At 44.4% G+C, this 18,276-nt stretch overlaps 1 protein-coding gene across 1 annotated transcript in view; it reads right to left on the reverse strand.

The window, feature by feature from the left end:
* RASGEF1B (RasGEF domain family member 1B) overlaps window positions 1–14,888 on the reverse strand; it is a 30,393-nt gene extending 15,505 nt beyond the window's left edge. Inside the window, exons 1-3 of the mRNA XM_005243144.4 lie at window positions 14,713–14,888; window positions 1,828–2,010; window positions 123–245 (exon numbers count right to left, since the gene is read on the reverse strand). Coding sequence (XP_005243201.2) covers window positions 123–245; window positions 1,828–2,004 — 300 coding nt within the window. The 5' untranslated portion in view covers window positions 2,005–2,010; window positions 14,713–14,888. The remainder of the gene's footprint in view (window positions 1–122; window positions 246–1,827; window positions 2,011–14,712) is intronic.
* Window positions 14,889–18,276: the final 3,388 nt, after the last annotated feature.

An 18,276-nucleotide genomic window follows, 5' to 3' on the forward strand; every position in this document is an offset into this window, starting at 1 on the left:
TATCAGACTTTCAATCTGTTTATTCCTACTCAAGAGTATCCTCAATAGGATTATTTTGCTGAGGGCAGGGTAGAGATATTTGACTGGCACTAAGAGGAGTTCCCCGAGAGTGAGGGTCTTACCTTGTCCAGGCCAGGCTCACTTAGTCTCTGCTGCTCAATGCACAGATGGCAGACCTTGGCCATGAGTTCATACGGATGCATGAACAGGCGTGAACTGAGAAGGAAGGTGAAGATGTATGTCCTCTGCAAACAAGACACAGAAAGGGATAAATTACCATCAGTTTTATATTTTCTCAAAATGCGCTCCTAACAGATTGGTTCCTAATACTTTACTATCTGCAGAAGAAAACTCTGCACATGGCTGTGCCAAGAGCTATTACTACAGCAGTAAGCATTTAATTTAACACTTGTCATTGCTCCAGAATCAGTGTTATAAATTCGTGTTTGAGCCAAGTTATGCAAGATTTAACCAAAGCAAGGCAGGGCTGGGCTGGTTTAGCTCTCCTATTACACACAGCCTTATTATAAGCTTACTCAGAATAAAACTTCAACTCATCTTTTCTTGCTCTACAGTAAACCTTTGCGAGAGCCATTACCAGATTACATAACTCTTTATAGCCAAACAATGGAAGTAAATTAATGCTGCAAGTCCAAGCTACTTAGAATACCAATCGAGAAATCTTGTCTGCTACCACGTTACTGGTGAAAAGGAAGAGTCTTCAGAAAAAGAACAAAATAGATGCCAGTTGATCAGATTGTTGAGCTGACTTGATTTCACCACATATGCCATCTTTAGTAACTCATTCTGAGGTTACAAGAGGCTCCTGATTTTGCTTTAATTTTCCATATATCATGATTTGAACTCATTGTGAGATGGATATTCAGAACATCCACTCCACTCCCCATACTGCCAGTAGTTAAGAATCTACAGCACCCACAAGATTCTACAATGTTCTGGTTCTAGGGACTTGGAATAAATCATCATGTTTGACCAACTGGTATCTAAATTGCTACATGTTTAAATTTTATATTAAGAATTAACGGTAAGCACTAGCTTAAGCACAGTCCTGTGCTGCTATCAACTCTGACCCAAGTTAAAAAAGATCCCATCTTGGAAACATAAATAAATCTATGACAAGCTGAATATAAGTGGAGTTATGTCTTCAGCAGGAGCCTTTCAATAAGCTGAGATGCAGTTTCATCATCCCTCAGTCATCTCCAACTACCCCCCCTAATCTTTTGGTATTATTTGTGTTTTCTAAGAATTATAGGAAATGTCTCAATGCACGGATGCGTCTAGATAGGCCAAAAATTCTCAGATAACAAATGTCCTGTTCTCATGTCCAGTCTGTGCTGATTCTGAACAGTGTGATACTAGTTCAATGCTTCAATTGCTAATTACAGGATACATGTGGACCTCAGATAAGCAATGGGAAATATACATAAAACCTGTTTGTTTTTAAACTAAATGCATTCATCCTGTCATGCTGGTGGTCTTACCTTTGTCCTCAGCTTACCTGACAGATTTTTAAAGGTCAATGGTACATACAATCCATCAAACAGTAAGCCACACTAGGTACTTACTTCATAAATGAGTCACCAGGGTTGCACACTTTACAACAGGAGTAATCAAGCATTAGACTTCCTAGGTTAGGTCAGTTACTGCATGTGGCACTCACATGAAGCACATGTTTATGCTATCATTCTTGAACCCCCTCCTTAGCAATTTAATGTGACACATTTTGCTTTTGCTGCACATGTGAAAGTTCCCCTTTATGAGATGCATCAGGCCTAGCCACATAGTTAGCTGGGTGTAAAGACTTACGTCAGGATAGTAATCTACGTTGGGTACCAAGTGCTGGATCAGAGCTTCCAGAGACCCTGACAGGAGGTTGTTGTCGTGGTAACAGAGCCCTCCACAGTTGTCCTCTTTTGACTGATACAGATTCCTGTTGTAGCCACTGCTGTCAAACATAGCTGCAAAGGGAGGTGTCTGTGGCATCCTTTCCTGAGGAGACACACAAAAGAGATTCAGGATGATTACCAGAAGGTGCAATGTAAGATGATTCCTACACTCCAGAGCTGTCACGGGCTGATGCAGCCCCCATCAGTGCAGAGGGAGAGAGACTGAAGTGAAGCCCTAAAGAGGTTATGTGTGAGGACAGTCTCCTTATGCAACGTGACAGCCATGTAACTGCAATCAAAACCTCCAATTTCCCAACTCCACCCTAGTAAATCAGCACTGAGTTTTTCCAATTAAACTGTGACAAGTGTGACCCAGGCTAAAGCCCGACACTTCAGCACATCTGTCTCCACCTACTCTCTGTGGCTCCACAGAAATCTGGAAAAATATGCCTGTGTATAGTTGCTTACCAATGTTGTCCAAGTTTACCAATGATACCAAAGATGTGAGCAGAGCCAGAGATCTGTTAAACCCTCTCTCCAAGTTCTGTGAGAATGTGAAAAATCCAGCCCTGTGTTTTCCAGCTTCAGATTTTAATACTTAAGGAAAAATCAAGCAATTCTTCATCAGTCTGTGTCTCAGTGCTTGTGGAATAACAATGTCTTACCAAGGAAAAGATCAGTCAGTGCTACAAGCTGTTCAGAGTAGTGGGTGGGTGGTGAGGGGAATATGACCACCCAAGAGCTCTTTTGGTGACAGAGTACTGAAAAGACCAAAAGATAAAATCTCTCTGATTACTTGAGAGTTGACTTATACTCTCCTCCCCCCGCCTCCCTCGCCTTCTAGGAGTAGCAGTTCTTGTCAGTTAAAGGAACCTGGGTTTTATAGCCTTGACTGCAAGCTAAGTTTGTGCCCAATTTTAACAAGCATGTGCTGGTTTTAACTCTACTACAGCAGTTACTGGGCTGTGAGTGCTAATGCACCAGTCACATTTGGGGAGCAGACAGATCAAATGCAAAAAGGTATCACATATTGCTTCCCATCCTCCTGACAACTGGAAGGCAAGGGAGATCAAATTGAGAAGACAATATCCACAGGCTGCCATGCTCGTGTGTTGACAGAGCATGTACGTGTGCCTGAGAAAAGCATTAATGCCTCTGAGCCATCATTGTAAGTGCAGATGCCATTGCTTTTCTCTCCATTGTATCAAATCCTATTTGGGAAAAGGCTCTTTAAAGCCACAGACCTCAGTGAACACCAGTCTTTGAAGGCACCCCATTTTGAGAACAAGTAGTGATGTGACAGCCTGGAGATAAATGGCGTGCGGCCATCTGTGTGCTCCACCACTCAAAACAAAGGACTTTTCAGAGGGAGTGCATTGGAGATGAGAAGCTATTAAGTTATTAGCTAGATTCCTGGGGACCTGAAGCACCACACAGAGAACCACAGACTTGCTGCTGCTGGCAGCAGGTCCGGACAATGGAGGCATTCAAACCAGCACAAAATGGAGGGATTCAGTAAGCAAACAGTAAGACAGAGCCAAAAATGGTTGCAAAGACAGAGAGGGACAGTGAAGAGAGCCTCCCGGTCTACATGACCTGGGCTTATTCCACTTTGTGAGATACCAAAAGAGATCTGCATCAAAATAGGAAAGAGTGAGGAGTCTCCATGTCTGAAAAATTACATTAGTCACTCTATGCAGCTGTTCAGCCAGCGATTCACAGAATCATCATAGAATGGTCTGGGTTGTAAAGAGACCTTAAAGATCATCTAGTTCCAACCCCCTGCCATGGGCAGGGGCACCTTCCACTAGACCAGGCTGCTCAAAGCCCCATCCAGCCTGGCCTTGAACTCTTCCAGGAATGGGGCATCCTCCACAGTTTCCCTGGACAACGTGTGCCAGTGTCTCACCACCCTCACAGTAAAGAATGTCTTCCTAATATCTAACCTAAATCTACCCTCTTTTAGTTTAAAGCCATTATCAGTTTAAAGCCATTACCCCTTGTCCTGTGACTACAAGTCCTTGTAAAAAGTCCCTCTCCAGCTTTCTTGTAGGCCCCCTTTAGGTACTGGCAGGCTGCTATAAGGTCTCCCTGGAACATTCTCTTCTCCAGGCTGAACAGCCCTGACTCTCTCAGCCTGCCTTCATTCAGTTCTATCCAGCCCAATGAACTGGAAGAGAAGAATTAAGTAAATACACATGCCACAGCATAAGAGCACAAAGTGCAGGACTGAACAAAACAAGGTTCTTGTATGAGAGAGTTCAAACCACTGGGCAGGTGAGGTGCAACCCAACCACCATCATGCTCTGCAACAATAAAGCATTCTGATACAGACTCTTGGTTTTTCAGGCTCTTTGCAAGGCTAGCAAAGTTTAAGTAACAAAACACTCCAGGAGCTGACAGGAATCTTCTGCAGCATTTCCTAGGTCTTCACACTCTGTAAAGTTTACCATGTTTTATTCACAAATGGCAGACCTGAACAAATCCAAAATGTTCTGCAGCTCACTGGCGCTGAAAGATGTTCTGTTTGCACCAAAACTCAGGACTCTTTTGAACTACTGTAGCAAAGCAGCAGTAGTGGATAGCATGTAAACACTGCCAACCACCAAACATTTGTAGTCCTGTGGCTCCCAGATAATACCCTGCAGAGAAAGCGAGCAAGGCTAGTTTGCATGAGCTAAACAAGTTGACATCAATATTGGCACTAGAAAAAAACCCAGCGACAGTAGTTGTTTCAACCCAGATCTTGCACTAACCAAAACACCCCAATTCAGGGTGAGGCTGGAATCTGCAGTGGTTTTAGCCAGCCTAGCCCGCAATTAGTTGTGATTTCATATAACCCTCATCACCCAAAGCAGACTCAGGCAGTATCTCATTTCATCAGTGATACAGTGTTTGGGGAAAAACCTCCACTTCCACCATTCCACTAATTTCTAGCACAGTGAGAACTGGAACAGGTGTGAATCACAGAATGATTTTTCTTCAACATATATAGTGGGAATGTTTAAAATATTACTGCCCATTAAAATACAAGACTTTTCAGGTCAGCAGGCAATACTTAAATTCTAATAACTAACTCCCAAAGGGAATGAGACCTGTTTGAAGCTTGCAGTCCCCTAACTCTGAGCACAACAGTTACTCCCAGGACCACACGGATCTTTCTTCAGACAAAACTAAATTTGAGACACACAGAGCCTCCCAGTGCCTCAACAAGAGGAAACAAAAATAAATCATTAGGTCATTAGTAGACATACTGATTTATAACAATAAAATAAAATTCCCCAGAGTCTAGCCCCAAAAGGTACGTATTGGCTCACTTGTTTGCTATTTCTGGAAGCTGCTTGACAGAGGTGGTTCAATTCTGCATCAGTGAGACATCAAGTTGTACCAGCTAAGAGATTTTCTGTATGCTCCCTGTTCAGACACTGAGGATTTCGCTTGTAAGAGAACAAGACACAGGACACATTCTCCATGCGATGAAAAGGGATGATATCAAAGTGTGACAGAGATAAATATAGCATAGCCAACAGGATGATTCATACAACACGTGCTTTTCCAGCAGGACTCCTTTATTACCTTGACCTTGACTCTTTTGCTGTATTTTATAAGGAGGTGGAGACACAATGCAGCATGCTTAGTTAACACCAAACCCTGCCTTCAGAATAACCTGAGCGGAACTGAAATTCGGTCACAGAGCAGAATCTGGTCCACAAAGCCTTGACATATAGAGCAGAAGTGACTTGGGATGTAAAAATATTGATGAACCACAGCAACACAATGTCTGACAAGCAGCAATCAGAAAAAAAGACAGGAAATACGATTCTAGTGAAAAACATCCTCAGAGTTAAAATGGAACTTTTTAACTGGGCTCTGGAAATGTTTGGCTATCACTAACACAGAAAACTCGTCTCTCTCCTCTCTCTCTCTTTTTTTTTTTTAAAGAAGGAAAAGAGTGGCTTTTTTTTTTTTTTTTTTTTGGTTAAAGAACCAATTTGAAGGAAAGAGCAATGCAATAATTTCCTGGCTCTACCAGTGATGTTCTCCTGTGACAAAGAGAAGTTGATAACTCTCAGCATTGTGGAAAGAGGAAGAAAAGATTTTTTTATGCATTTAGTATCATTATGGAAAACATGACATCTTGGGCATTAAGGTCCAAATTCTGACTTTAACTAGCCTCTGACAAAAAAGAAGTCTCAACCTTCCAAATAACAGTAGTGTAAATAGAAAGCGCCAGAGCCAAAGACAATGTGCTCAAAACCCCACCACTTCCTTGCAGGAGCTGAGTTCCAGTTTGGCAAAACTAAAGGAATCAGATGTAGCTTCCTGGCTGCCAAGTGCTTGTCCAAACCTTTACGTTCAGCAACAGGGAAAAAAAAGGTAAGTTTTCAAGTAGCAACAGTGGAAAATTGCATTGGTTTGTTTTAATTTACATTAAAGAGCTCAGTCTGCACGTCAGGTGTATAAAACAAAAGCAACCATATGGATAGTCATATCCTTTATAGGAACACCCACTGAGGGGCTCAGTAGTAGCCACAAAAGGTGTCTTTAAAGCCACTGGCAAACACTTTCAGCTCCTCTGCTATGTACAGGTATCTTCCATACTACACCCCTAAACCAGAGGAACGGTGACTGTATTTGTTGAGTCCCAAGGCACACCTTCTCATAGAAGATACAAGCCTCAGGTGTGCAATTACATCCCCTCAGAGCTGCTTCACCATACAGTCAGAAACCCCAAATCACATTTAGCAGGTGATTACCACCCCCCATGGCTCTTAAGGCCACTGTTAGAAAATTGAGGTATGGCAAAACAAAAGACTGCTGGGGAAAGGACTAAGAATCTTTAACAGCTTGCACCAACTTCGGAAAGTCTGAGCAAGTCAGAACAAGCTTCGGTTTTAACATCTTGAAAGAAAGGATGGACTAGGTGCTTGCCAGCAACATCCAGCTTTAAGTGTTTCTGAAAACTGTGGAGTATTTTACACAGTGACCTAGGCTACCCAAAACAAATGCACACCACACAAGAGGCCACCGGTCGCATTCCATACACCTGTGCCTGTTTACTTCGCTCACAAAGCATTTGTTTTTTGCACTGAAAAGTAAAGTGAAATTCTACCGCTTAAGCTATTGAGAAGAAATCTGAAAAACTCCCACACTGGTGTTGCGTACACCTTACTTGCAGAAACAAAGATCACAGAACTATCCCAGTTCAAGTCTTCTTGTTTCCATTCTTCCATGAAGAATTTGCCATGCAATTACGGCCATGTGACTTCAGCACCAACTTTGACTTACAGTTCCTTCCCATAAGTTGTCCTCCTTAGAAATACTTATTAACTGTAGCCTGTAAGAGGCCGAGTACAGAATGGTATTTCATACTCACATAGGAGATGGAAAGAGGAGTGACATGGGCTTTTTCCTGACTGAAATCCAGAGCAACGTTAAGAGCACTTCAGAAGGAATCCACCACAGAGTAACAGAGACTAAAACTATCCATAGGTGATACTGCTGGACAGCAACATAACAGCAGAAATACATCAGCACGCAGCAGAGACCAGTGAATTGCAGACTCTGGCAGGGCAAGCAAAGACCTCAGGAACGCATAACAAACCTGACTGAGCCTTGAGATACTTCATTTTCACTAAAACAGCAGAGGATGAACAATTTCTTAAAGTTCTGAAAAAATTACCCAGGCAACAATAGACTGCAAAGGAAAAAGAATAACCCCAGTAAGCAAAGAACAAACCTGAAAGTGAATTTCAATGAAAGGCATTTTCCTCCTGAACATGCAAAGGAACTCTTTCTTAGTTCTAAAAATAGATCCAGCTGATGATGTGGGAAGGTCACATGCAGCACTGCTGACTGATCACTCACATATGAGGACTTTGGCACTTACTAGTGGATCCTGAATCACTCAAAGTCCTTGAATACTGAACTGCAAAAGTGTGATGGATACAAGTACATTTGTGCATATGCTTGGGAGCATTAGGAAAAGTGCAGGAGTTTAAGAATGCCTTGAATTTCTCAAAATCTGCAAGGGTGGAAAAAGGGAACAAAACAAACAAGTCCCTCTTGATGCTGATGTGTTGTCAATCCATGTACCCTTGGCTTAAGCCCCAAGAATCAACTCCCCTTCTTCCCTATGCTCTTCTTCTGTGGGGCAGGAATAACAATGCGAGTCTAACGATGCTGAGTGTGGCCATGCCACAGCAATGCTGCAGTGCCAAGCAAGTACATGCAGGCAAACTGCATCAAGGCAAAAATCCCAACTGCAGGAAAATTACCCGGGCCAAGGTATTCCGGCTTTCCTACCAAAACATATAAAGCAATCTGTCTGTATTGCTGGACACACAAAGGCAGCAACCTTGAAACATGGAATATGAAAAGACCACCACACATACTAGCTTTCTCAACACACTTGTACCTTACCATGATCACAATGCAGCTGAGACTTCCATCTGTAGGTTAAAACTGAGGAGGCCACAATTATTAAAAAATATGCTATATGAAGTGTGCTCCATCACTGACTGATTAATCTTCTTATTCAGTTCACTTCTAAGTTATCTTTTAATTTATGGTATATTTCTTCATCTGGATGATGTCCTTTTAACATTTAAATTCAATTTTTCGTTCAAAATAAGGCTGTTCTATAAATGTGGGGTTTTTTAACCTTATAAATCTTTTTGATAGTCCCATATCTTGGGTTTTTGTCCTGGTTTTAGAGGAGAAGTTTAAAACATGAGCCATAGAGGATAAGTATCTTTTATAAGTGACATGATGGATTAGCACAGCAGTAATTATATGTCACAAGCCACTAGAAATTCTAGAAAAGTTCAGTTCATGCTCCATAGTGACTCCTGTAAAGCTTGAGTGATTTACAGAATGAATGAAATGGAAAAGGATGCACAAAGGCCTCAGATGAGCCAAAGCCAGCAATGAAATACCATCCACCTGAAAAAACAGACAACACATGTAAGCTGCTTTTTTTCTACCAAAATTTATGGGCAGACAGCTGAACTGAAAGCAAAGAAATTTTGATAGACAACTAATACTGGGACCGTATTAAGAAACAAATTCCCTCCACCCTTTAGGAAAATTTGTAAATAGACTGACTTCCAAGCACTTTGTTTAAACCCACACCAATGCACAAGCTGAGTATGATCTCCACAGTCCTACGTGTTAAATTTTGTTCAAAATCAAATAGCATCAGGAGAGGCAGACAGCCTATGAGCTAGCCAGCACAAAGTGTTAAGAAGCTGGCTGGAACTGCTGACGGCAAAATTGAGAGCTTTGAAATAAGAGTACAACTATATCAAATGCAAAGAAAACACAAGCACACTATCAAAGCCTTATGCTTTTTAACTTACTGAAGCAGAGGGGGTTTTTAGAAGTACACAGCATTCCCCTAATTGCACTCAGTGAAGTACAGAGTAGTTTTGCCATTTGTTCTCTTGGGAACAGAGGGCTCTTAAATATTACAGTGATAAAAGATTAAAATCCCACCTCTCTATTCAGCCAGCTGCAGACTGGCTCCGTCAGGGCTCCCATCCACCAGCAAGGTGCAGAGCTCTACAGACCTGAGGAGGTTACCATCCCAACCTCCCGCACTGCTGAGCGGACAGCTGAGCGGCTGCTCATCAGTCAGCTGATGAATTGCTGCAGTTTTCAGTCAGGAGTTTTAAGGCAAGCAAGCAGCAGGGATGATTTACTTCAAAACATCACGCTGTAAATGGAGTGATTCAGCAGCTGATTCATGGTGGCTCAGCTGTCCAGGAACGGGGTATGGGGTGGGGTGGACAGCTGGGACCTGTGATGTCATCCATGCTATGCCAACCCCACTACTGAATCAGAATCCTGACACTCCATCATTCTCACAGCATGCTTTTTGCCTCCTGTGTACCTCAAACAGAAGAAATAGAAAATTGATGATGTTAATAGAGATGGAAGCAGTTTCCCCTGCACTATCATCAAAGAGTATCACTGATTTCAATGTGGTATTAGACTCCCACTAACCCTGGGGAATATTATTCATTTTATGTGACAGGGATGCGAACCTCTGTAATCCTAATCCACCTCAGGTGCCCAAGGCCAAAACATAAACTTTCTGCATCTGCACGGCCAGTAGCTAAGTGTGGATCCGAACTAGTTCACAGTGATAACCAGGTTCATCAAGAACTGTTCACACATCTGTCTACAGTCAACAGAAAAAGAATCATTTCAGTACTTAGACCTGGGAGCCTGGATCTGCTTCTGACTCTGCCACAAGCTCCTCACGTGGCTTTAGTCAAGTCACTCAGTTTCTCATTACTGCATTCCTCTGCTTGACAGTACAAAGAGGGATTAGTGTGGGGTTATTTCCTTTCATTAAGTTCCAAGACCTTTTTTCAAAAGGGGTGCAGAAGGTGTATCACACTGTATTAATGCCAGAAGCACAGTACTAGCCTTAAGCATGAAGCTCTCTTGACACGGTTCCCTCTCCAACCTCATCAAAGCAAGACACCTTCCGAATCCAAAAGCTGTTGCTTTTTGCAGACATCCATGCTTGGCCTTTTGGTGAAACCTACAATACCTTCAGAAGAGAACACCATTCCCTTTTATAATCATAATGGACAGCCAACTTATAATTCACAACAGCAAGCTGTAATAGTGTTAAGTAACAGTACTAATTTAATTTAATTCATTCTACCTAAATACTCATCACTAAATGCCTCTTTTTCCATCTAGATGATGCAGAAAAAATGCTGGTTTAAGGCGAACAGTTCACATAATCTCTATTTTTCCATTTGCTAAGACCTTATGTTTTAATGAACAGTACAGAATTTTACTGATGTTTACAGAGATATTTAGTAACTGAAAGGCTTCAGTTAAAATTACACAACAACCACAAAAGGCACCTTCCAGTGTTTAGGCTGAAGATAAAAAGGGATGGTCCCACTTTGGCAGTTAAGCAAGCAAATACAGCTCTGTATCCAGATCACTTATACTTGTCTCACACCCATTTATACCTGGGCTGAATATCAGCCAGTGGTTTCTAGACTAGAGCTGGGTCTGAGGTATGAGGGACCTGTAAAACAGTTGGCTCCAATCAGATTGACTGGCTCCTTGGGAAATCAAGGAGAAGACAAGTCTAGCTAAACTGACTGAAAAGAGGTTTTTTTCCCCTAGTCTAGCCAGGGCCATAGCAGAAATCTGTTCCCCTCACACGCTGCATCTAATGGTTTGTGTCAGGCTTTAAGACCCGGCAGCAGTTCCCACGCTCGACTGAAGGTGGCGCCTTGGGCTCTGCAATCGATGGGTCAACGTCTCCTCGCCTCGAAACAATTACGCCTGTTAAGTCAACTCACAGTAGGTAAGGTGTTGAGCAAACGTGTACCAGCTTGGGTTGTGAAAGGACCATTGTAAACACGGGCTAATAGCGTCTGAACCCCTGCAGGATGTTTAAGCAAGGATCAACTCCCAGCCCTGATGGGCAGGTACTGTCAGGTCAGCGTGGAAAAGCACCAGGCCCTCTATCAACGACAGCAATTACCTCAGAAAATACCCCTCCCCAATCTGACTCAAGCATATTTATCCTCTGTCCTATTGCTTATGAATCTAAATGTCTCATTGTGCTGGCTGATGCAGAGTCACAACTTCCCAGGCTCACCTCTCTACTGGCATGTAACCTGGTATTTCTGCCCATTTCCAGATGCGACAAGACGCAAGCAGAGTATCTGACCCCATGGGAGGGGCAGGTGATCTGAGGAACATTTTACTCCGGGGAGAAGACGCATTTTAATGAACCAAAACCAAAATAGCCATAATACGTGGATCTGAGTCATGCACTGCTATTCTAGAGCTGCGTAGGAAGACTGAGCTGTATTCTTTCCACGATCCTGCTCATTTTCTAATTAAAAATACAGCCATACTGAATACCATCCATTCACGTTTGTCACTGTAGTGATACAGGTTTTTTTTAATACTACTACTCACAGCAGCTATAATAGAGGAGAAATTAGCCATAGCTTTTGGCTAGAGGTAGAGTCTTTGCCTCCTGATTGTAAATTATGTATTGTCCTCACTGCGGCTGCAAAACACACTCTGGAACTTTTGTTTGCAAGCTTATTTTCTAATGAAGTGTTTATTAGATGATGTGGCTCAATCCCAGTCCCACAAACCCATGCCAAGCAAAGGGCACTTGTCAGTGCTTACAGAGTACACCTGTGTATCTACTAACATTTGGGAAAAGATGGTTAAGTACGAGCAATCACAAATTCTGCCTCCTTCAGTGAACCACAGGCATCCTCTCCCAACTGACAGCTTCTTCCCCTACTGCCCAACCAGCTACCGAACAGCAGAACAGCACTCAAATGAGGACATGTTGAGACAAAGGCAAAATTAGCTTTTCATTTAGAAACACTGCATAAAGATAAAAGGAAATAAATGGTTTGGATCATCTCTATCTCCAAAAGTCAAGGGCTGTCTTCTGAAGACTGCGCTTTAAATTAAATCTCCTATGACAGCTAACCTGCTCAGCGCCGGAGCTTTGACACTAATCTCTCCAAATGGGCGAGAAGGATCACAGTTAATGGAAGGAACTCTACAAACTGCGCAGGGACACAGTTGCTAAGAACGACACACCCACATCAAGGATGTGCAAGAGTCAAGTGAGCACCACAAGCCTGATTGGACTGAGCTCCCATCACAATGACACTCCAATTAAAATCAGTACTAGCTGACTGACTGCCACCTTGTGCAGAAAGAAAAGTTTCTAAACCCTCTGATTTAGATAGGAAATCTCTGGGGTGTGAATCACCCAATACTTCTCACATCACCTCTCTCTTCACAAGACACCTAGAGCTTGATATTCAGAAAAGTTTAGAGCCACAATGCACCTCTGTTATCAAAAGAGTTCAGCACCTTTGGTCCCAAACATCACTTAACCCTTTGACATATGATCCATCTCAGACGTGCTTGAGAGTACCAGTTCTACTAAGTTTTAACCACGGAGCTTTGCAGCACTTTTTCAAGGGTAACACCAATGCCCAAGTAGCCATGTAGTCAAAGGTAGCCAAGAAAGATACCACCCACACAATTCCGTCAGCTCTAGAGTCATCATAACACCAGACCCTTACAGTGATGTAGCACAAACTGTCAATATGATCCACACACAGCTCCTTCTTATCTTCACCCCAGGAAAACATCACTTTTTAAGTACTCCAAGTTACAAAAATAAACTCCCATGTTTTCAGCTTTTTCATTTCACATTCCTTCACTGATAGGGCTCCAGTGTTGAACTGTGCCTGTCATTTCTGACATGGTGTGACAGCAGCTCACCCTGCAGACCATGAACAGGTACGGTGAATCACTGCATTCCCCAAAGACTGTTTAGATAACTCATACAACTGGAGCACAGGTCACAAAATACTGTGCTGTCCCCAAAAACCTCAGCAGAAAGAAAGCATGAAGAACATGAACCAAAAAGGATTCATTGTACCATATAAAAAACCATTTCACTCAGTGTGTGGCACCGCTGTGAGCTTAACACTTTCATAAACCAGTACTTTCTTTCCTCTTTTACAAAGAGTTAACAAAACCTACAGCGGCTTGTTTCAGTCCTGCCTGTTTAAAGGAGTGATATCCCTATCACTAATCCAAAATCAGAGCTAGGTCTTACCTACGAAGTCTCTCCAGCACAGCTCACCAGTTAGCTACTTGTCCTGAGTACACTTAGCACTGATTTTCTGTTGATTACCAGCTTCTCTCCAAGACATCTCATTTGGAAGCTGCAAGATAAGCCCGAGGGACCAATCCCTCCAATGCTGCTCTTGGCTTTCAAAATAAAGAGACAGACTAGAGACCCAGTCCTGCCTGCCCAAGTCCCCATTTCCCAGAGACGGCACATTATCTCAGCACGCTGCGGCTGCAATCTCACTGAAAGCAACCCCCTCAACTCTCCTTGTTTAGATGGATAGCTGACTGAGGCACAGAGTACCTCTTTGTTCATGGCTCTCTTGATTTTTCAGGCCATTCTTCCCCTTTGAGAAGTCAGCCCTCCTCTGCTCTATTCAGGGGAACTCTGCTGAAAGAATTTTCCTCATCCCCCAGTGCTGTATTTAGCTTTACACACAGAGCAGACAGGGAGGCACTGCTTGTTATTAGGGCTGCCTTTGTTTACAGTCTGGCCTAAGCACAACCTAGCTGACTTAGCTGACAAGCAACACATTGGTCTTGGGTCGTTTAACAGCCATTACTCTCCTTCTGCCCCTGTACTGCTCCTATCTCACTCAGCACAGGCGTCTGAAGTTCTACAACAGTCACACGCAGCAGATGCCCAGCGAAAGAGAAGCTCGTAAACACACTTGGGTGACACCACACACACACACACCTGTCCCACCCACACACCCATTTTACGCAGTCCTACAATCACAATCTGGCAAATGAATGCTTCTTCCCTCCTCCCATCCAAAAAAGCTGCCATCAATTGAACCCACGGGCATAAGGAAAAATGGGGAAAGCTTCTCCCAGGATTACAGCCACAGCAAGATCACACCGCACGGTTTTAGGACCCTGTTCCATCTTAATACGTGGAAGGGGACAGGGAGAGGGACCTGCACTGCCAAGCACCTTTTCTGCTGGGCTGAAGTCTCTCTCTCTGCCCGGCATTCTGATCCCCCTGAAACGAGCAGCTCTGCCTGCACAGAACTGGGTAGCTAGTAAGGAGATAAACACCAGGAGGGCAGAGACCATCCTGCCGGGGCCACCAAGCAGACGGACGGACGGACGGTCGGACGGACGCACATCCGAGTACCGCAGCCTCCCCGGACCGTACCTGGAAGTGGGCGCAGGCGTCCCCGGCCCCAGCCGCTGCTTCACCACCCGCAGACACGCATCGTCCGGGGCACGGCGTGGCTCGGGACGGCTCCGCTCCCGCACCGCCGCTTCCCTCGGTGGGACTCGGCGGGCGGCGGGCGGAGCGCCGGGAGGCGCCGCTCCCCCGGCCCGCCCCGGCCCGCCCCGCCACCTCCCCCGGGCCGCGGGAAGGGCGGGGGGCGGCGGGGGAGGCGCAGGGCGGGCTCCCGGCACGGCTCGGCCCAGCCGCCGCGGGGGCACACCAGCGCGGAGGCGTCGCAGCACCGCTGTCCAAACCGGAACCGCCCCCGCGTGTGGCCGGGGGCCGCTGCCCCTGCCCCGCCGGCCCTGCGCCTTGCCGCCGGCCGCGGCCGTACGCCCGGGCGGGCAGGGGCTGCGCACGCCTCCACCGGCAGGCTGCCGGCTGGTGGTCTCAGCGCAGGGGAGCTTCTGCCCCGGCGCTGCTGGGCTCTTCAGTGGCCCGCAGGTCTCTCCTTCCAGTACTTGTCCAGTCTCCCCTGCAGCCCATCCACGACGGTCTTCGAAAAGGACTTGCGCAGATCCACACAGCTCCTCAGAGAACCACCGTCCGCTGCTTCTCATACCAGCTTCCATCCGATGTCCCCCTGCTCTTGCGGGGAGCGACGCTCACTTTGCTGCTACATGCTCTCTCCAGCACATTCTGAGCTTCCTCCATGTCTTGCGCAGCATTCTCACTTGCCACTTTTCCAGGCTGAAAAGTCCAGGTCTGCCCAGTCACTCCATGAACAGGGTCCAAATCGCTGACGATCCTTATTACCCTTCACCGGCCTTCCGCGGTACTTCTCAACCTTCTGAGATGAAGGAAAGAGAGCTGCACACACACACTTCAAGGTGCAGCTGAACCTCAGGTTTGGAGAGCAGTGTGCCAGCCTTCCCTGCTCTCCATCCCCTCCTAGCAATTCCCCATCCGTGCTCAATTTCCCTTTTTGACTGCCACCCGGCACCAGTCCTGGAGCCACCCCTCGGAACACCCAACCGAGATCTTCAAACAGAGTGGCAGCAGCCAGGTCAGAGCCTGTACTTTCTTTACACGTGAAGCTAGCTACATGCCTCAGATCTTTCTCTAACTGAAGAAAACTGTCCCTGGTAGTTAAATGCTTGAAAGACAGGTGCCTCTGGATGCTATTTCTGCACATAAGCATAGAAGGAGCACATAAACCTGAGTTCCTTTGGCCAGGAGGATTTTGGAGGCATCACTAAATCCTGCCTACCTGCATTTACATTTCTTTAAATTCAGTCTCCAGAAAGAAATGCTTTAAAAATGTGTTTTTAAAATAATTGTGCTGGCAAGATAACTAATGATAAAGGGACCCCTGCACAAAGGGCCTTTGCTCACAAAACTCCCTTTCTGGAATTGGGGCTTAAATGCGCATGTGATTTCACTGTGGGTTCTAGAAAATACTTGCAAGTCTTCCAGTTCTGGATTCACACAAAAGCCCACTTTGTCCCTTTGTACAGTGTCACATAGAACGTCAAATATAACAAAAGAACATTCCAATGTTATTTCTGAAGGAAGATGACACAGTTACAAGTCAGAGGTCACAGCACTTACACACGTATCCTGGTCCTTCTCCCATTTTGGTATGTCAGAGGATGGTGTTACATATCTTCCTCATGCTCTGCTCTGTGATGTTTCTAACTCCATTTCCTCTCTGTGACAGGTTTCCCAATGCAATAACTATTTAACTTTCTTGATTCCTGTTTACCCCTACCATTCTCTTCATCAGACAACTCTTGTTGACGTACCTACCAGAAAACAACCAGGAAAAGATTTAAACTTCATCCAGATAAAGGGTTTTCCCTTTTTTCTTTCACTCCTCTCAGATTTGAGGACAAACATTTGTTCCCCCTCCTCCCTCCCCTTGTCTCTGGTATTCTCAGACATGATCTCTGATTAAAGCAGAAATATTTTATGGCAGTAACAGCATGTACAGACACATTTACCCTGGTTTGTTTTGGTGCAAGCCAACAAGAGTGAAGGCAGCCTGTGGGCTCCCTGACAGAGAGGAGTGATGGGTGGTGCGGCGAACAGGGTGTGTGAATCAGCAGTGCTGTGTAGCTGCAAGACTGGGAAATGCTACAGCTCAGTGGGCTGTAGTCAAGTATCAGTGTTAAGCAAGCGAGGTAATTTGTCTGCTGTGCTTGGCCTTGCTCAGGCCTCATTTACAGTAGTGCAAGCAGTTATGAGTAACTTGGCAAGAGCTGAGAGGAGATGAAAAATTCTAAGGATATAAGAGGTACAGTTATGAGTCAATGTTTCAAATGCAGAACATGCCCAGTCTGCATTGCTCAGATGCTTTGCTTATTTATTCTTCCCATTTTCTATATGGTTGTGCTCACAACAGCAATGCAGATTAAAGGAATTAAGCACAAACAAAACCTAAAAAACCTAGATTAAACCAATTAGACCAATGCTCGCTAAACAAGTTCTGTGCAGGTAATGTTCTCCTAAAAACCAGGCCTGGGTCCCATGGCTCAATCTGCTGACATGAAACCCAGCACCTAGGCTTTAACATGCAGCCCTCCACCGTGGTAGAAACATAGACCACAGGCTTGGACTGCAAACCAGGCCTCTGCTTTGCCTAGGTATTCAACTTGTGGAAAATTTCATCCACAGCTCCATCTTATCTCTGTTATTACTATAAAACTGTATTTTTCATCTGAGTATGAAAACTGAACGTGTTACTTCAAAACAAACTGGATTTTAGGAGAGAAGAGATTTTTGTATCTAGTAGACACTGGAAATCTCTGGACCCATGTATGCAAACAAACTACAGTTCTGGCTAGTTGTAAGCAAGCTCCTGGGCTTTCAGACCCTCTCCAGAAAAGGGGGGTTGGAACAGCAATGCCAATATCAGCTGCTGAAGAAGCAGGAGTTTAACTCCCAAAATTTCAATACTTGCATAGAATGAAAATGTATTTTTCCAAGATATTTCTGTTTACTTTTCTGGTGACTAGCAGCTGAGCTGATAAGGTTCAAATCAACATATCATACTATCCAGTGTTTCTCCAAGACATAAAAATTAAAAGTTATAAATAATAGGGAGAAAAAGTGGATTTAATGGCATCAGACAACTTGAGGAAATGAAGCTTTAGAAAAAGCACCAAGCCAGGGAATACTGAGAATAGAGTTGTTAACTCTATGCAACTTCTGTTGTGGACTAACTTTTGTTATGTGGTTGAAAAATCTGCCTACTGATAAAACAACCCACCCCCCTGCCTGTCTCTGTCCTGATCCCATGCAGTGGTGCTTGTGCTATGTGCCCCAGCCAAATACACGTAACTTCCAAGTGATAAACCGGAAACCACTTTCCTCAGTTTACCCAGTAATCTTTTACTGGTTAGGTCATGCAAGAACGGTCTGTAAAACAGTTAAGTGATGCTGAATTTTAAACATAAAGAGAGAACATTTGTTCTTGTTTCAGCAAGTAATGGTCTGGACAGTTCTCGGTCAGAGTAAAGTGAAACCATTGGCTAAACTAGCCGCCCCTGCCTCCAGTAA

Source organism: Falco peregrinus, chromosome 2 (genome assembly GCF_023634155.1).
Source record: "Falco peregrinus isolate bFalPer1 chromosome 2, bFalPer1.pri, whole genome shotgun sequence".
Lineage (NCBI taxonomy): Eukaryota > Metazoa > Chordata > Aves > Falconiformes > Falconidae > Falco > Falco peregrinus.